At 45.4% G+C, this 20,281-nt stretch overlaps 1 protein-coding gene across 1 annotated transcript in view; it reads right to left on the bottom strand.

The window, feature by feature from the left end:
• Positions 1-20,281, bottom strand: part of SGPL1 (sphingosine-1-phosphate lyase 1) — a 30,085-nt gene that overhangs the window by 3,282 nt on the left and 6,522 nt on the right. The window contains exons 2-13 of the mRNA XM_086899950.1: positions 18,039-18,204; positions 16,126-16,193; positions 14,319-14,466; positions 12,940-13,019; positions 11,591-11,719; positions 5,242-5,330; positions 4,447-4,552; positions 3,902-4,000; positions 3,002-3,151; positions 1,777-2,015; positions 1,079-1,225; positions 62-182 (exon numbers count right to left, since the gene is read on the bottom strand). Of these exons, the coding sequence (XP_086756076.1) occupies positions 62-182; positions 1,079-1,225; positions 1,777-2,015; positions 3,002-3,151; positions 3,902-4,000; positions 4,447-4,552; positions 5,242-5,330; positions 11,591-11,719; positions 12,940-13,019; positions 14,319-14,466; positions 16,126-16,193; positions 18,039-18,204 (1,542 nt within the window). The remainder of the gene's footprint in view (positions 1-61; positions 183-1,078; positions 1,226-1,776; positions 2,016-3,001; positions 3,152-3,901; positions 4,001-4,446; positions 4,553-5,241; positions 5,331-11,590; positions 11,720-12,939; positions 13,020-14,318; positions 14,467-16,125; positions 16,194-18,038; positions 18,205-20,281) is intronic.

A 20,281-nucleotide genomic window follows, 5' to 3' on the forward strand; every position in this document is an offset into this window, starting at 1 on the left:
CTGTTACACAGGAGAAACACCCTCAGCCCAAACCCCCCTCACTGTGTGCTGGGCTCCTCACCATGCCGGTGGTCTTGGCGTTGAGGTCCTTCATGATGTCCTGGATGCTGTCCCTGACATCCTTCAGGAACTGCTCAGCAACGCCGGGCTTCGTGTGCAGCTGCGTGATGCAGAGATGGATGCTGGGCAGGCAGGGCAGAGGGCAGGGATTAACCACCTCCAGCACACACAGCTCCACGTTTTCTGAGCACCCAACAGCAGCTGAGCCCTTCTGTGGCCAGTGATCACTGTCTATCTCCTTAAAACAGACACTCACTAAGGGTAATCCCTGCTAAATGCTTGCTAGAACCAGCTCCTTCTTCCTTCCTTCCTGACTTCACAATTAGGTTAAAGTTTCTCACCTCATTCCAGGTACCTCTGGTGAGAAATAGGCAGCTGCCAGCAAGCATGGTGACCCCTACCATCATTTCCCTCTCCTTCCTCTGCAGCTTCTAAGCCACCACCAGAAGGAAACACCCACCTCTGAGCTATCCCCTCAAGCTCTCTGGACTTGGCTTTACATGGCCAGTTAAATTTTTTTTCAGTACAGCTGCATCTGGGAGCACTGGCCCCCTTTGCCCACAGAAGTCCAACTTCCCACTTAAGGAAAGTCTGTGACAAAGATTAATTTTACATTGACAATCATCAGCCCTTCACTGCTGTTTTAATTTCCTTCATCTTCAGTGGGCAGTAAGAAGACAATAAAAATAAATAAATTAATCTAGAAACCCTCAGTTAACTAAACATGAGATAGAGCCTTGGTTATTTATATTCCTCTGATTGTATTATATAGAGGTAAATAGAAAGGGAGCCTCAGATATGTCCTCTGCCAGGCTCATTAAAATTACTATTACTTTATCCTCACTGCTGTATAATGGCAATTACAAAAGTGATTCCTGCTCTGCAGAGGAAAATTCCACATACAAATTATCAGCTATGGACAAGAGTACTCAGCAAATCACAAGAGCTACATGGCCTGAAGTTGACCATCTTGCATACCCTGGCTAAATCCATCACTCTCTGATCTCCACACACTCACCTTGGTGGGAACTGTAGGACATTCAAGTTCCATCCTTTTGCAGCTAAAAAATTAGATAATCGATAGATGTCAAAAGTGTCTGAGCCAATGGAGAGGACAGACACCTCTGGCTTCCCAAAAATGAAGATGCTGTCGATTTTTCTCAACCTTGAAAAGAAGGAGGAGAAAAGAAATGATTGATCAAGGTTACAGGGTTCAGATATTCTGTCCACCCAGCTGGAGCCTTAAAGTATAAGCTACAGAAGGGAACAGGTGGTAGCACATTCCCACCCAAAAATCATGCACCCAGCCCGAGCCTTTGGGACTTCCCAGAGGATCTGGGTCATTACATACCCTAAAGTCAAATAAACTCAGGAAGAAATGGAAAAGAGAGAAGACAGAAAAGCAGAGAAAATCAGCTCTTAGACAGCCAGCTAAGAATCCCAACAAGGAAGAGTATAACGCTTCATTTGTCCTCCCTCCAGATTCCCCCTCAGCCACGGCTGAGGCAGAAGGAATTCTCAAAGCCAAGCTGAATAAAGGTGCCTGCACCCCTCCCATCTGTGTCCCTCAGCTATCTGGGCACAAACAAATGTGCTCCCAGAATTTCCCAGTAGGTCCCCCCTAAGAAAGCACCAGGGGAAAACAAAAGCAGTTTGGGAGGAGGGGTCCAGCCTGGGGCTGAAGAGCAGGATCCAAACTCTGAGGCACCCACGTACTCAGACTCGAGGAAACGGGCTGTTGTAATGATCCTCTTCGTAGCCTCCACGTAGCCCGACTCTCCGATGTGCAGCAGGGTTGCCCAACATGCAGCTATGATCCCACCAGGCCTGGAGCCTGCCACGGAGGGGGAGGCATAAATTCCCCCTTGCCAGTCAGGGGCTATGAAGAACTGGTACTTCCTGTACTCCTTGTCACTGTAGAGCACCACCGAGGAGCCCTTGGGAGCGTAGCCATACTGCAAGGGGCACAGAAAGGGTTAGAAAGCAGCAAGAGGACACAGGAATGTATCAAGTCCTCACCAAGATCCCATCTGTGGATCTGCTGGAGAGCAGAACACCTGGGACAAGCTGGATCCATGGGCAGAGGTTGAACAAGGCAAAGTGCCAGGTCCTGCCCTGGGGTCACAGCAAAGCCCTGCAGCTCCAGGCTGGGGGAAAGCTGGAGAGGGCCTTGGGGTGCTGGTGGCAGTGGCTGTACATGAGCCACCGTGTGCCCACGTGGCAATGGCACCTGGCCTGGATCGGGAATAGTGTGACCAGCAGGAGCAGGACAGTGTTGGGGGCCCTAGAGTGCTGCATCCAGTTCTGGACCCTCACAGCCCTGGAGAGCCCTGGATGGGCTGGAGCATCTCCAGGGCAGGGAACGGAGCTGGGGAAGGGGCTGGAGCCCCAGGAGTGGCTGAGGGAGCTGGGAAAGGGGCTCAGCCTGGAGCAAAGGAGGCTCAGGGGAACCTTCTGGCTCTGCACAACTCCCTGACAGGAGGGGACAGCCAGGGGGAGGTCAGGTTCTGCTCAGAGAAAACAAATGACAGGACAAGAGGACACAGATTTAAGTTGTACCAGGGGAGGTTATGGCTGGAAATCAGGAGAAATTTCTTTGTGGAAGAGGAAAATGGGGCTGTCAGGGTTGAAGGGGCTGCCCAGGAAGGTGGTGGAGTCTCCATGCCTGGAGGTGTTCACAGAATGACTGGTGTGGCACTCAGTGTTTTGGTCTGATTGATCAGGTGAGGTCACAGGTTGGACTCAACCTTGGAGGTCTTTTCCAACCTGAGGAGCTCTGTACTTTAGCACATTGCACAAAGCACGTGAACAGAGCAGCCCCTACCCCTGCACCTCAGTGCTCCTCCACACAGTAGGGAAAAAATGCCTGAAGGCAAGGATGACAAGAAGAATCACACCCCAAAAATGTAAGCACTGGAAGACCCTTTTGCCCTTTCCTTACCTTGTGGGTGTCAGCAGAAATGCTGGTCACACCTTCCACACGGAAGTCAAAGGGACGCTTTAGGGGGAACCCTGCCTTGTCCATGAAAGCAATAAGGAATCCACCCAGACAGGCATCCACATGGAAGGGGATTTTGTACTTCACTGCAAGCTGTGTGTGAACAAGAGATCAAAGAACAAAATGATGTGGCTGGGGCACCCAAACTCCAGTCACCAAAACGAATTTGGCATTTCACAGTTAGATGTTCACTGAACCCTTGGAGAGCATCACACCACTCTCAAGGTGATGTGGAAGGGCTGGCTGTTTGTGGGATGCCTTTTCCTGCACACAGGAAAAACCACGTGGCATTTTTGGTAGTTCGGTGTGTTTGCCAAAGGACTGTGACAACATTGTCTGAAAGGAGTATCCTCAATAAAGTATAAGGGTGTGAGCCAAATGAACAGAAGGTCAGAGGCCCTGCCTGGTCACATACAAAATAAATAACTGGAGCACAGAGAGGAAAGAAATCAAGAGGTGTGTTCAGAAAATAAGATCCCAGCCCTTTCACTCCTACTCCCTCCAAGCGTTCCTCAGACTTCCACATCAATTTTGCTACAACCAGCGGGCCCTAAATCAAAGCCTTTTCACCAGGTGAGCCATTTAGGTGTTCTCTCCTTTCAGGTAGCAAAGAATGAGCACTTCTGGTTTGTCTCACAGTCACACATTCCCCCTCAATCCCAAGCTGCATCCTACATACCCTGCTGTTGGTCAACAGCTCATTTGAGGACAGTAATAACCTTCCAGCCAGTGAGATCCCCCCACCAAATCCACTGCTCAGCATCCTGGAACCCCTCTACTCTTCTTGTGCTGGTTTTACTGCTATAACACACAAGTTCCTGCAGGTAGGGGTATCCTACTTACCTCTGCTACCTCTTCAATGGGGTCCATAATCCCATGTGGGAACTGGGGAGCAGAGCAGACCAGCATGGCTGTGTTCCTCGAGATAGCTCTCCTCATTGCCTGAAGATTTAAAGAGAGAAGATGCTCACATTCCATTTACCAAGTGCCATCCTGCCAAGAAAGACAAAGAGTAAGAATATGCAGAGTCTGGTCTTAAAAAACGATGCATAAAAGTGTACAGAGAGGAAAGCAATGAGCTACAACCACTCATCATCCACTTGGAAATACCATAATATTTTCATTCACCCTCCTCTGAAATCTGGGGCTATTTATGAAATACATAAATTACCTGAGTCTGAATGAATCCCATGGGACAAAGAGATAACATCCAGTTATTTCAAATACAACTTCATCTGCAATGACAGGCACTTACTTGTGCTGTTTTTCATTGTTCACAGAAAGTATTCCTCCCTCTTTATCCACTGACTTGCTACCTGGATGGGTAGATTTCTTGCCTAGTTGCTGTGCAATGTTAATTCCCTCACAGAGAGAGACTAAAGGGATACCTGAACATCCACTTCCATAGCCTTGGTCAGTGGTATTTGGATCAGCTTCATCCCAAAGTAGTGTGCTGCTTTGTCAAAGGCCGCATGGGCACTCACTGGGACCAACCTGGAAAAGGAACAGATCAAATGAATGTAACATTTGCTGTCTCCCATCTCGAGTGGCAGTGGCTGAACAGCCTTCATTAACCCTGTTTTCTGAGGCCTCATATCATTATCAGAGCCTTAAATGTTGAGAGGGAAGAAAAGAACCACCAGCGTTTCAATTCCTTTTACATTTTCTCCTCAAAGCAATTAACCAGAGAAATATTTTCCATGCACCATCTAGAAAAGAGGCAGCACATTAGAGACAGCAAATCCTCCATTAGCAGTGTAATAATTAGCACAATTCCTCATTTGAGCTCCAACCAGCCCAACTCCAGCCTCAGAGTTTTCAGACTAAGCCCTCTTTGATCTGTATAAATCAAGCCCCTTGAATACTTCAAAGGGCCTGACAATCTCTGCTTGAGAGCAGAGCTGATCTGAGCAGGCTGTCTAGAGCAGCAAACAGGTATTGCCAAACTACAGCTGCTCAGCACAGCCCCCAGCAACATCTGTGCTCCCCCAAGCTGCTTTAAAACTTCTTGTGCTTTTGAACTCTTCTTTCCACACAGGTTTCTCTCCTCCAGACAGAGACTGACAAGGAATAGGTAGCAATGAGCTATGAAATGAAGGATTATTGAGGTCCAGCACTTGGCACAAGGGGGATAGTAAAACCCACAAGCCCCCAAAGAAAAAAGCTGCGGTGGCACCACTCACATTTCTGGCTGTTTGATGCCTCTCTCATAAGCCAGGTCTCTGTATGCCTTGCAGGCCATCAGGATGCTCTCAGTCCCCCCTGATGTCATCTGTCACCAGAAAAGAAGCAAACAAGGAAAAATAACAATGGGTGTTGCAGAAGGGAAAAGCAAAATGGGGATGCAAGCACAGCAACTCTTGCCTCTGCTTCAGAGGTGCACAGGATGACTCAGGGTTTAAAGAGCAGGAGAAGCCACTGAACAGCAAGAGGCAGCTGACACTCAGCTTAAAAAATCCACTTTTAAATGCTGAATCCTCCATTTAAATGGGACAAGGGAAAGGGAAAACAAACAAAAAGTGTAGAATTCCAGAGCCCAACAGGAGGGGAACCACATTGCACAGTCACCTCACCTCACCAAACTACTGGTACTTAAGCTCTTGATTACCTGGGGATTGTTTATTGCATTACAGATTAATTATGCCACGTATACGGAAACAACAAAGTTGATTCTGTGTTAAGTCAGCTGAAGTCCAGCAGGGCTTATTAGGTCTGGAGCAGTGCCATGCTGAGGCACGGAGTCAGCTCAGGGTTGGCACCACTCCTGAGCCACAAAACCTTCCCAGAAACTGGAATGCTGCAGGACTCGGAGCTCTCTCCCACCTCCTCTCTGCAGAGGCCAGCCAAGGTCTCCTCAACACCAGACCTTCTAAGCCCTCAGGGACTAGAGAAATTTTACACCAGGAGAAATTTGTGCATTCCTCTCCCCAGCCAGTCCCTCAAGATCTGCACCACCCACTAACCCTGCTGTCCCAGCCGTCTTCACCCTGACCACAGGGTTTGCATCAGGAGGTGGAAGAGAGGAAGGCACACACAGGTTTACTATTGCATACTTGAACTCAAGAGCTGGTGCAAATACATAAATTAAACTCTTCACAGGAAGGAACTCCTCAAGTGGGAGGTCTCTTGCAGGTCAGCTTTTATGAGTTCTGGCATGCAGGGGATGCTGGGTACAACCTTCTCTAGTAATATTTTAACCTGGGAAAATGTGAGGTTGGTTTTTCAAGCAGCTTGCAGGACTGGCTTACTGGGTGAACCATAACTTGAGGATATGGGGTAGCTGGGACAATTATACAGAGGTTCAGGTAAATGAGGAATCAAAAATCTACTTAGACTGCTTATGGGGAGATAATTTTGCTCCTCAGACATGCTGAACCAACTGCAATTTCCCCTTTTAACCTCTTCCCCCTCAAAAATAAACATAAAAAGGACCCAATCCCATTTGTATGCCTTATGACATCTGGAAGTTTGGGTTTTCCTTTGGTCTTTCCCTGCTGACATGGCTGCAAACCCTGAAAAAGCCTGACTGTGTGACAATGACTAACATGAAGTACAGAGATAAGGAACAAAGTTCACAGCCTGCCAGGATTTGTTCCTACCACCATCCAAGCCAGCAGCAGCTGCTGCCACAGGCAGTGTGGAAGTGACTGTCATACCACAGACAATTCCTGTTTTTGGGGGGAAGTTTAAAAGCAACAGCTGTCAGAGATAAAACCTAACAGAGCTTCACACTGGAGGAAGACATCACTGCATTAATTGTGAAGCAAATGGATGGCAGCTGGAACACAATGTTTTAAGGGTTTTATGGGCTGTGCCACTCACTTCTCAATGCCCTTTATGAAAAGATCTGTCAGGTTGTGATTACCTTTGGGAAAAAAAACACAGCTGGTGATACACTGCCTTCCTATTGGGTGGGAGAAGAGGATTGGAATTATTGCATATTTGTTGCTATCCTTGCAACACTGCTTAGGATAATGATTGTGAAAACTTTGCTAGGAAAGAAGTGGGGATCTTGGGACTCGTGTTACTGAACACCAGGTCTGCTCCTTGCTGGGCAGCATTCCCTATGCTCAACTAGATAATCTGCTTTTTGAAAAAGCAGCCTCTGTACAGTCTTATTCCCATTTCAATCCTAACACCAAAACACCAACATCTTGCCTTCCATATGGAACAAGCCTTTCCTCAAAGTCTGGCTGTATCCCCTGCATGGAAATGCTGAGCCACACAGTTTCTGGTAGGTCAGAGCCAATACTTGTCAGCAGTCAGTCACATGCAGGGTAAGGAAGATGATGCAGGATGGATCCTTCTCACAGGCACCCAGACTGGCATGCAGACGACCACACAGAAAGCTTGTTCAGACAGCTGAAAATCCACCCAAAAAGCTGAATTTCAGCCAGCTCAGCTTCCTAAATTGGCCCGCAGTCAGCACATTGTGAGTCTCCACCAGAGAGAAGTGCCTGAGTCTGGAGCAGCACCTTTAGCCCAGCGCAGCTCCACAACAAAATCCTCTTGGTCCACATGGATTACACCTGTGGATGGAGCCTGCTCCTTTACAGGAGGCTTTGTCAGCTTAGCCACTGACAGCAAACTCGTTCTGCTGTAGCCAGAGCCTGAATCACTGTCACAGGACCCAACTTCCCCAGTGCCTGCAGCGCCGGCATCCAGCCAACACGCAGTGATTCAGCACCCACCGAGAGCTCACACACATTCTTCTCTCCCCTCAACGTCCACAGGCTCGGGCCATGCCAAGGGGAAAAAGAGCTGGAAACAGGCATTGTTTTAAGCAGTTCTGCAACCCTGTGCTATCTTCAAAGGCCAGGCAAGGTGTGGGGGGAAAAGGAAAGTAAACAGACATTTTGTGTTCTTGGTTTATTTGTTGTTTTGCAAATGGGAGGGGAGAGGAGAGAGCACAGGGAATAAATATCCCTCCTGCTTTCCAAACTCAGTATATCGCTTCCATTGCACCCTCACTCCAAATCCCAGTGCTCTGGAACCTCAACATTACAACAGCAATAAGAGATATGGTGCCTATTCCAGGATTCCTTTGGCCATGTCACTGTCAAACTGTCAGACATTAAAGAACCACTTCTGTCCATTCAGCATCTCCATTCAGACCCTGGAGACAAAGCTGACCAGAAACTTCACTGAGCTCAACCACCCAATGAATTTAAAAAAAAAAAACCAAAAAAAGCAAACTACAGTTTATTTCTAGGGTAACAGAGTAAAAAACCACACCACAATCCACTGCATGGCCATAACTCCCATAAAACCCCTGGAAACCTGCAGGTTGTAAATTCCACAACTTGTGTCTCTCAAGGTGACTTGCTCATCACTACAGACAAAATCTGACAGATCTGCCCAGTTTAAGACTCCCTCAAGACACATCACTCACATCTCCCTACTTCAAATGTGCAGCCAAAATTTGGAAGCCACAGAATTTGGGGAGAAGAGACAAATGGGTTTCTACAGGAGGTTTAGGCTTGCATCTGGTGATTTTGCCTTCTCTCTCCTGTCCTCAGCTGTACAGTAAGTGGAAGAAGAATTCACAGAGAGCTCAACATCAAATACTCACATGTCACCCACACACAGAATTTTTCCCTACACTTCAAAGCTGCCCTTTCTTTTTTAAGTTCAAAAAGCTACTTAAAAAAAAATACTGCAGCTTGCATAAAAGTGGTGATTTCTCCCCAAATTACAGGGGAAACCCAGACAGCCAACACTGCAAAACAAAGCACCTTGTGAACATGAACACATCAGACAAACTCCCCTGTTCCTCTTCTATGTGCTGAGCTTAATTAGTCCTTCCAATTCATTTCAAGAACGTGATTAGAATCTTCCAGGCACCCTAACTCACCGATTCCTGTCTCTTTGCTCTTGCATAGCACAATTAAAAGTCAGAACAATAGTAGTAATTAGTGAGAAATAGGAAGCATCCATCCACTGCTTTAAATTATTACTTTTAAAACTGCTTAAAAACTTGAAACATCTCTCAGAGCAATTTAAGGCAAAGGCATGTCTGAACCCCACAAGGGCATTGTTAGAGCTTTTATGCCCATGTCAACGAAGGAGAATTACAGCTCACATGGCTCAGCTAAAGGCAACTCCTGTGAATAACAGAATCTGCTCATCTGATTTAACATTCAGAAATGTAAAAAAGACAGTTTTCATTCTGGCATTTATGAAACACCTTCAAAGAGGAAGCTGCCCAGAGATCCTGCTGAGGGAGGTGTCCACATGACACAGAGCAGGACCACACAGATATTCTGCACACCTGGGGGCTGCAGAAAACCTTGGGAACAACATGGATGTGTCACTGAGCTGCTTTTCCCAGACTGAGCAGCAGAATATTACTGCCACAAAGTGCTGTGCAAATCAGAGCACAAAGGAAGTGAAACTGCCTCACTAAGAAGTCCAGACAGAAACTTTTTAGTGCTTTCCATGCAGCACTGACACAGACACCCTCTCCAGAAACACCAAAGAGTTCCATCTGCCTTCAGGGACCAATAAATTGGCCAAGCAGCTGCTTAAATCAGGTTAGTAAATCCAGTGGACAGCGGCCTGGTACTACAACACTCTGCCTCTCAGAGGTGGCAGCAAGGAAGTCCAGGGGGGAAAAGGGCAGTTGTTCTGAATTTCAACTGCAAAAGTTGAATTGAATAAGCCAGAGGCCCTCTCAGTAGAATAAGCCAGCAGCCCCTCTTGAACAGACTTGTTTAAAGATAACTCAGAGCATTGGACCCTCCCTGGTTTAGCATTAAAACCTCTCTGCTTTACAGTCTCACCAGTTATAGGAGTAGCAGCAGCAGCAGGGCCTTCCCCAAGACAGGAAGCAAATCATCAGTTTGAAAAAATGCTCTTTTTAATTGAGTTTGTAATTTTCCAAGCCTCCAGAAATTATTCTGAAATGTTAATTCAGTTCTGGGGAGAAGAAAAGAAAGTAAGAGAAGTCTTTGAGCCCAACTACTTAAAGAGGATGTGACCTCCATACACCCACCCACAGCTCTCCATCAGAGATCAGCAACTCTGGACACTTCACAGTCAGGAAGAGCAGTGGGAGGAAGAAAAAAAGTCCACTGGAAACACTCATTATCAGACATGATAATTACAGGGGTGCAATTAATCTTCCATTTCCGGCCAATCCACTTCCCAGCCCTCCTCTTCTCCCTGCAAATGGGGCTGTGTTCAAGCAGTTAGGACAGAATTCCACAGCAGGTTGTGCACTTCCCCCTTTGCTTTGTGGCATGGTCCTTGGGAGCGAGAGGACAGAAGGAAAAGCAGGATTCCCCAGAGTATACTCATGCAGGTCTCACTTTGGCTGCAGCAGTTTTTTACCTGCTCTGACCCTCTCTGAGGCAGCTCCACTTTTCCATTTCATTGGGAGAGCAACCAGGGGCCAAAGCTGACACTTTGACATCGTGTTTTACGCAACAAAACCCAAAGATCCCCGGTGCAGGCTTCAGCAAGCAAAGTTCCCTGAGCACCCATCAGAGACTCACAGCTCTCTGCCTGCTGGATCAGCTGATGTGCCAACTGCTGATAGAAACGAGTTCCAACAGCTTCATGCCCAGCCCCTGCCCATCTCCAGGGATAATCTCCCCAGTGTTCTCAGCACTGCAAGCTGGGAAGGAGTTGAGAAGTGAAATGTTTTTTATAAGCAAAGAGGCACATTCCTCCTCTAAACTTGAAGGTGGCACAAGGAATACAGTCCTGAGAAGAAAAGTCAGGTCAGAGGGTGTCAGCTCCTCCTCTCAAAGGCAATCACATCTTGCGCTCCCACAGAGTTGAGTTCACCTTCAATCCCACTGGGAGTCTGTTCCCAACTACACCTTCTACAAAGCTACTCCAGTACTCAATTCCTTAACACAAGCAAGCCTCCAGCTGACGGGAAAGCCCACTCAAGGCCAGTTCAGCTCATAAACTCTTGTGTCAACACTGCCTTCCAACACTGAAAGCATCGATTTAAGAACACACACTTGGAGTCTTGCTGGGAATTTTATCAAGGCTGTAAAACTGGTTTGCACTGGAAGGCCACATGAACTTGGAAATGCAGCTTTCCAGCTGGACAGCTGACAATCCATGCCATGCCTGCTTGTTGGTAGCCAGCCAGTCAGCCAGCTGGCCTTGCCCTCAAGCTCAGCAATCTGGCAGGCTCACAGATTTCCAGCTCAGAGACTAAAACTGAGGCAAGCTTCTCAGAGTGACGCTTCTCTGTTCACAATTCCCCACTGACATCCAGCCAAGCTGCATTACACCAGCTCTCTTCTCCAACTGTCATCAAGCCTGTGTCACTTAGGAGTGGGAAAAAAAAGCTGAAGTAAACGGTCTTGTTTAGAGAACTGTTTCTCGGAGTGAAACTGTCTCCCATAAAGCTTCACTGAGAAGAGGAGTTAAGCAATCTTCACACAGCTGGCATGGAATACACCAGAATGAGCTTTCCCTCATGCTCACCTGGAGAGTACAAGGTGCATTTGCACTTATCAAAGTCAAAAATACCCAAAATGTTCAGGAGGCTGTCAAAGTCAGGTTACTTACAGCACCACAGGAGTTGGGACCCCCGTGGAAGAGCGTACAGGCAATCCTCACTACTTCTGCTTCCATCTTCCTCAGACCAGGGAATATATCTGGATGGAGAGGATTACTCCAGGCAAACTCTTCATATACCTTTAGAAAACAAAGAGAGAAAGTCAGACTTGCAGATGAAGCTTTGAGAATTCCCCATGTGCGCCGTAGAAGCAAATTAGCTGCATTTTACCATAAGACTATTACAAGACTTAAATGTGCCTGCAAGTAAATGCCACAATCTGGGAAATTGAGGGGTAAAATAAAGAAAAAATAAATGTTTTTCTAAAGCATTCAGACCTCTGGAGTGATTTTACAGCATAGCACCATCTCTTGTGGTAAGGACAGATTTAATGATTTAACTGTTTTTAAAGAAGAACATAAGCTACATCTTGCAATTGCTTTACACAAATCAGGAAAAAAAAAGTGACTTTGCAGAACTTGTTCTCAAGTTTACTTTTAAGAGGGGGTTCTGAAGCAGGCAGTAAAGCACAAATGCCCACCCACACCACAAGAAAAATGGCTGTGGAAACCAGCATTTCTGCTCATTCCACAACTGTGGTCTCATAGGATACAAGGCTGGAACAGCCTCCTGCAGTCCAGATCAAAAAGTAACTGCAGGGATGTTAAATAAAATACAGCAAAACAAACCAGTGAATAACCAGCACAAACAAAGGGAATGTTTCCACAAAGTGATCCAAGCCGAGGCCCCTCCAGACAGGCTGCTCTGAGCTTTGTTTCCCCAAAAGTGGCACAGAAAATGTCAACATGAGGAAGAAAACAGCAATAGCAACCACCAGAGTCCATTACAGCTGCTACAAAAGCTGTTCCCAGGAGCAAGAGGGCCAGACTTCCCTTTCTAGCAAAACAACTCTGGAAGGAGATGTACTTGAAAACAAACCTTTAGGCTGTTTAGGTTATTTTGCAGCCTTCTAAAAGGGAGAAGTTCCTGAGCAGGTAAACAGACCTCACAAAGACGCCACTGAATCATGCCAGTGCTCCTTTGTCTAAGACTTGGACCACACAGTCATGCCAAAAAACATTTCCCAAAGCTTCTCTTTTTCTCAAACCAAGGGGAGTTTAGCTGCTCAGTGAAAGTTGTTCCAGTACCAGTCTCCAGATCACTTGTAATCACTAATTACTTTCTCACTCAAAACAGCACTCATCTGATTAGATTCCAGTTATCTCTACGAGGTGTTTTCAAAGGGACGGTTATGTGGCCAGTTACGCTACCCAAATTGCCACTAATTCCCATTCCCAGACTTAAGTTTTAGATCTTCCCTGTTTACTTTGGGATGCTGGATGGCCTGCTTGCACTTTACCTTCACCAGCAGGTGGGTGAGTTTCTCTTCACCACTGTACACTGTCCCAGAGACTTTCCCATCCTGCCAGCGTACGTCTCCTGGAAGAGAGGGAAGGGCACATGGCTCACAAACACAGCCATTCCCAGCCAGGGTGGAAAAGGATACAGAAAATCCCCTCAGTTCCACAGAGGAGGACTCAGCTTTTGAGATTTCCCCAAGTTCTGTGGCCCAGGGACAGCTGTGTGTGAAGCTGAGCCCCTGGCATGGTGTGAATTTAGCAAACAGCAAGTAAATGATGACTAAAGAGTCAGCACATAACCAACATGTAGCTGGAGCAAGCAGTTATATTAATAAATAATCCACTTAATCCCCAGCAGTCTCCCCAAACTGCTGCTCAACCAACTGGACACTAAATTAAAGCCACTTTCAAAGAGCACCCACCACCACTGTAAGCTGAGAAGGGACAGAAAAGCCAAGTTTGTACTGCTAAAATTCACAGTGCTGGAACCTCGATTTAATTTCGCCTAAACTGGTACTTCCAGACCACTTCCAAAGGGGAGTGGTGGGGTTAGGATGGGGAAACAGGGAGGACTTCAGGAAAGGAAAAATAACTCAGTGAAGGAAGGAAACAATAATTGAAAACACAGACAGAAGCAACATTAGCAATACACAGCAGTAGAAAAGAAGGAAGTTATTCCAGGATACTTGACCATGAAATTGTTTCTTTCTGAATTTGGAGCAGCTGCACTGTTCTAGCAGAAAATTCAAGGCATTTCTCAAATTTGGGATGGGAACAGGGCAGACGTGTCTTCTCCTCTGCACAAGAAGTCACCCAAATTTGCTCATTAGGAGTAACAGGCACACAAATCAGGGGGAACATGTTTACATGAGAGGCAACTCAAATTAAGTGTCAGACACAGCTTGTGTGGACTCAAGCCAGGAGAACATCACCATCACTCTTCCTTAAAAGGCTTTTTCAAGGCACAAACCATTGTCTCTCTTAACTGAGGTGACAGTCTTGGAAAATCCCTAACAATCCTACTTGGAAGTTGCTTTTTTTGATTGCATTTTCTGGGGCTTCACACTTCTGGTAAAAGCCAAACATCAAGGTAACTGCTGAGAAATGCAACCCAAAAAGAGAATTTCCTCCATATTTCTCCTCTCCTCAGCTCTGCCATCTCTCCATCAGCCTAGAATTCTTGTGGAAAGAACAGAATTTCAATGTAAATTCCTGAATGCAGCATTAGATCTCGTGAATCTTCGTCCCGTCCAGAAGAAAAACAGACAAAAATTTACAAGAGGACAAAATATTTAAGCTGAAACCATGAGCAGAAGTCTCTGGGACTCATTTAAGAGAGGAAATATCATGTGTGGTGTCTGCTGCAGTACAGACTCACCTTTTGAGCTGTACTCTTTCATCTTCTGCAGCACTTCAGGCTGGCTCATGCCTTGTTCCGGCAGCGCCTTGATATAATCCTTTTCATCTTTCAGGAAGGATAAACTGGAAGTGACATCATTCAAGGCTTCATCAATCTTCTTTTGAATCTAAAAAGAAATGAAAAAAGCCTATCAAACAATGGCACTGGTCAAATTCTAAATAATTGCTGAGTGTGTGCAGGACAGGACCCACTGCCCACAGCTGTGGTGTTGCTGGAACAGACAGGAACTGCTCCACTGGGGGCTTTGACCCCTTTCCTTAGTGCTTGAGAAAATAAAACTCAAGGGAAAAAACCTGCATTTTTATCCAGAAAACTTTTTCAAGTCACAGTTTTTAATATGTAGAGGTCTTCAGATGCATTGGTTTCTGCCTTGCCTCCTCTACCACTGCATCCATGGTTTAGAAACTCATGGAAACAGAGACACAATAAAGAAATCTCTACCACGGGCACAGTTCAGAGATTTCTTTCTTCCCACCCACACCCTGCACTCAGGAAACTCCAGACGACTTCTCACAACACATTCCAAAGAAAAGATTCTTCTTCCAGGCAACACAGGTGTTGGGATATTGACTTTTGGACATTGGAATGCCTCAGAGTCAAGGCCTCTTGTCAGCACCTGATAAGTTATCAGGTATCACCCTACCAAAGAGCAGAAAGAGGACACAGAGCAGGAGTGCTCTGGCACAGGGGAGCAGTGTCAGCCCTGAGAAAGGAAGTCTGAACACAACAGGGATTGTATAGAGTGTCCTTTTCTAACAGGCAGGCAAGAAACAGTAAACAGAAGAGAATTTGTCTGGTCAAGGGTAACTCAGGTTAGGAGGTAAAAGCTGGGGCACTTAACAGGCCAGGGATTTAGTCCCTTCCAGAGGGATGTGGGAGAAACTGGAGAACTCCTTCCATCTCCACAGCAAAAGGAAAAAAAATCCTCTGTGCTGCTCTCTCTGGATAAAATTGCCTGGAACAGATCTGACCCCTGGAATAAATGTGTCAATACACCAGCACAGCAAGCAGCAGGAAGTGCAATCAAGTGTGATACCATCATTTATGAGGTAAAATAAACCCAGCTGTGCATTTCTTCATCCCGAGTCGTTAACGTGCTAAAACATTCTGACAGTTGTGGTTTCAAGCTCTCATGAAAAAAAATAAAAAAGAAAAAAAAATACAAAAAAACAAACCAAAACAAAAAACAACAAACAACACACCAGCTCCCAAACTCCCAAACACTACAGCTTGTGTGTCATTTTAATGATTACACAAAGTGCTGATATCCTTCTGCTAACATTTGCTAATAGTTATCTGAGCCCTGAACTAATCATGGCCAGTTGCTTGATTAAAATAATCACATTGATTGTTTAAAATTCCAGACTGCACAACAAACCCTTGGCCATCTCACACTTCACAATGCTTCAGAAGAACAACTCCAGTTTAATCCTGTCCCTTGTTCCAGAATTAAAATAATTTCCTTAAAATCTAACAATGAAGAAATGTTACTGGAGAATTCACTTGTTCTTGGTTAATATAAACAGCTCGAAAGTTAAAAAGAGGTGGAACTCCCTTCTTCTGGGTGCGATACTATGACAAAAAGATTGGGTAGAAATTACATCTGTCATTAAACCAGGAGGCAGCAGAAGACATTCCAGATCTGTATCCTGGGTCATTAAGATCAGAAGGACATGACAACAAAGATGCACAGAACTGTAACTTCTCCAAGAGAGCTGAAACAAGGACCTGGAATTGTTCTGTAAGTACTTGTTCAAATACTTACTATAGCCCCGACAAATGGCATTTTTCTCAGCAGTTTAAAGAACTGTTTTTTAGTTCGGGATGTCAAACCTGAAAGACAAAAGGCAGAAAGGAACCTAAGAAACGAAAAATAAAAAAGCTTCTGATGCAGCTCATGATCCAGGCTCAGCATTCCTGATCCAAGCTGAAACGACACAGTGACCCAAGGGACATGGTGAGACAGATGGGTGAATCCAAGAGCAAGGTTTTCAAGGCTGGACCATGCCATGGAAACATCTGGACTGCAGAACAGCAGCCATCTACAGGAATCACTTGTTTCTTACTTACATGGGAATTCACACCCACGTGTGGAATTTTACAGGAAGAAGAGGGATTTCAGGGTTTGCTAAAGGTAAGGAATTATTATCATTTCCTGCCTCTTCAAACCCGATTAGTTACTTGAAAACAAAACCACAGAGCAGTGTGCAACAGGCTCCCAGATCAAAGGAGGGAACAGGAACATTTGTGACAACGTCAGCCACAACACAACGTGGATTTGCCCTGTTTGATGCACTGGGAGGTGACTCAGGGAAAGGGGATGGACAAAGGCAAGAGCAAAAATTCCACCACAGCACAAAGACTCAAATGAGAGAAGCCACTGATGACAAGCACTGGAAAACTCCTCAGGTAGCTCTAAAGGCAGGAATGAGATCAGGATGGCACAGATGCTTTATAGCCATCAAAAATGGTGGATCCCAGTCCTACCTGCACACCTGCAGTTACAGGACAAACCAAAAAATAACTAAATAAAGTCTAAAAATAATCCATTTTAAGACTTTGCAATTTTATCTGCACTTCATATACATTTCACTTCGTATATACAATCTGAAAAGCTACCAAGGAAACCAACTGGCACATTCTGCAGTAAATACTTGTTAGTGCTCTGATAATAACATTTCTGTTGCACACCTCATTGTTTCTGTTCACTGTTTCATTAATAATATTCACAGCAAGCAAAGACTGCAAACTCCTGAAAAATTCTGACAATCTAATCAGATCTTCTAAGAGCTAGTCCATACTTAAACAAAATACATTGTGCAACAGTACAAATACTAGGAAGATAACTATCCTGAACAAAAGTTTCATACCAATTTGTTCCTTACAGACATTCCCACTGTTCAGCTGCCCCCATCTCTACAAAGAGAAAGGGCTGCTTGAGAAACAGAGACACAGGAGACACCAAGTTAAAAACTTGGCAATTTTTAACAAGCTGCCACCAGAGTGTAACCCTAAGGCCTGTGGGAACTCAAATGCACCTCTGAGGGCATGGCAGTGACCTCAGGCCATCACACGACCAGAGAAAACTGCAGGTTCTGCAGAGTTCAGCTCCACTGAAGAGCTGCCAGTATCAGAAAACACTCAAAACAGGAAGATACTCCGGAAATAAAAAAAAAAAAAAATACAAGAAGAAAATATCCTCACACTATCACATGCAATTATCTTGAACATTCTAAGGATGAAATGTGCCCCAAACACGGAATCAAGACCACATCTCCTCCCCCAGCAGGAAGGGAAACAACCAAGAGTTATCCAGACACTTTGCTGCAGTGACTAAGTTCACAGGAACTCAGCTCTCCATAAACCTCCCCAGGGTTTGGGCAAGAAGAGAGTGTTGTAACAAGCAAATGGTTTAGCCAAAGGAAGAAGGGAGGCAAGGGAAAGAAAAGGAGACAAAAGCACATTCCATGCACCCTCTGACAGAATGGGGGAGCTTCATTTACCAGACAGGCCTTGACCTTAATTCAGAAGAGAGTTTGGTAAATATTAGGTGACGGCAGAAAGTCTGTTTTAACAAGTGTTTGGCCTTGTTCCACCCTCTTCCCACTGCCCAGGAACTACTCAGGGCCACCTCCCCTCCCTCCAAAGGAAAGAAAATCCCCCATGTCAAATACTTACTCTCAGGCTGGCAGAGGAAGCCATGCAGCCACACACTTACAAGTGTGGAAGAAAAGGTCAAGCCAATGAGCTGCCAGGGTTCAAGCCCATCACACCGGGCGTTCACAAAGGCTGTCACTTTCTCCCAGTACATCTGGAGGATTTCCTTGTAGGGAATAATGGCATCCTGTGCAAAGGAAAACCAGGAGCATATTGAGGAAAGAGCAAATGAAAACAAGTAGGGCATCAAAGAGCCGACTGTTGATTAAAGAAGTGCTTTCTGGTATGCAGATGCTTTCCTTAATTCCCACAAATGCAACAGGTAGGAGACAGTTTTTATTCACTTCCACTCAAGAGCCACAGATAAAAATACACACCTTGAGCAACTTCAAATACTGAGAGAGAAGCACCAAGAGCAGATGAGCAACGTAAGGTTCTCTGCACAGTCCCAAGGACCACCACCAGATCTCACCACTACCCAAGAGAAGCAACTGCTTTAATAAATTTTTTCCAAGGAATTTTCAGGTGGTGAGTGAAGGTACCACCAAAACAGGTCCATTAAGTACCTCGGGCTGGATTTTCAATGAAGATGGAAGCACTCAGCAAGTCCTTAATTTAAAGATCTAATTAGCATGTTACACACCAAGGGGGGATGGGAGAGGAAAACACTGCTGCCGCCAAAATAACCCCCAGAAAATGGTGATGCAAGCACAATTACAATGTCAAAGCAGGAATTACTGTCGGGACACAGCCCAAGTTCCTAATCAATAGTTTCAAACCAGATGCTCTTTAAGAGCATCAGAGCAGGGCGAGGAAAACTGGATGTGCACAGGAGAATTTCCCCCTAAACAGCAGTCTTCCATCCAATTCTCTGGGAAAATGTTTCTAGAGATAAAAAGAATAAGCAAGAACAGTGCCCTCTTCCCAAATCCCTCTTTCGAGCAGCCCAGTTCTGCCCAGTTTAACTGGGGAGATCTCCAGCACTTGAGAGCTTCACCCTCCAAACAACAGGGAAGGAAAACATGTGGGGTCTTTCAAAAGATTTGTAACTAAACCTTGGAGGGAATAAATCCTTGATTCCTGTGCGGTTGAACTTTGGGTGGGAATAGAGCAGTTTTTCAATAAACCACTAAATTAAAAACTGTTAAAACTTTGCTTCTCAGGACCCTTCACAGGTCTCACTTCTGGGTCAAGCCAACAACAGAAGAAGCATTTAATTAACTTTTTTTTTAGGGGGTAACATGTCCAATACAGCTACTAACAGTCTGAAACAATAGCCGAGCTTTTCTAAATAATCAAAGGAGGAAGACAGCTTTCCTTACCAAAAGGCAACACTAATGAATACTCACTGCTTGGGAAAAGCAGTAAAATGTATATAATGTGGCACAGTTTGAAAGTATTTAAGCAACCCAAACAAACTCCAGCAGAATTAACTGTTAACCATCAGCAGAGGAGGGTTTTCACCCATGTCCAAGCACAGGCTGAAGGGACACAGACTGAATTGGGCAAAAGCAGGCAGTACTCAGCTCTGAGAGGTCAAATCAGCACCTATTCACTTGGCAAAGGGCAATTTGAAAATACATCAGAGCCACTTCAGCCTCCAAAACAAGGAGGCCACACAAACCGCTGCAATTAGGTAATGTCCCAGCTAATGAATGTCCCATCCTCCAAGCCACTCACCACAAAGCCAGTTTAACCTCGGAATTTAAAGGAAGAGCCACCTTTTCCAGCTAACCAGAGGTGGTACTTAAGTTACATCGAGTTTGCACAATCTTCACTGGAAAATCCCTGGAAATGAGCGTTTAACCAGCGCGTTTAACCAGCAACAATGACTTTGGTTCTTTGCCTAGCATGATGAAATGCCAGGATATCACTCTGTTTTGGAACTGCACTTAAAGGATGGAAATGGAGCCACTAATGAGCTGGTTTCTCAATAGCTGTTCTCAAGTCATGGCAAGAAAATGCTGCAACATCAACTGTAAAGTGGGATGTGCTATTTATTTTTCCCCTGAAGATGGAGGATGCTGTAAGCCCTGAATCAAAATGGAACATGACCTCCTGGACAGAAGTCACTCCAGTCAATGGCCAAGTCAAAATAACTAAATCTGGCAAGAGATTGGCCTCACTCTTGGAGAAAGCTCTGGACAGAAGGTCCCAGATGACTGCACATTTCGTTGTCATTGAAACCCCTGAGCACTGACATACGGGAACTCAACGGTATATCCAAGTTAGAAACAAATAGAAGTAGATTCTACAAATAGAAG

This window comes from Cyanistes caeruleus, chromosome 8, assembly GCF_971803275.1.
Source record: "Cyanistes caeruleus chromosome 8, bCyaCae1.hap1.1, whole genome shotgun sequence".
NCBI classification, from domain to species: Eukaryota; Metazoa; Chordata; class Aves; order Passeriformes; family Paridae; genus Cyanistes; species Cyanistes caeruleus.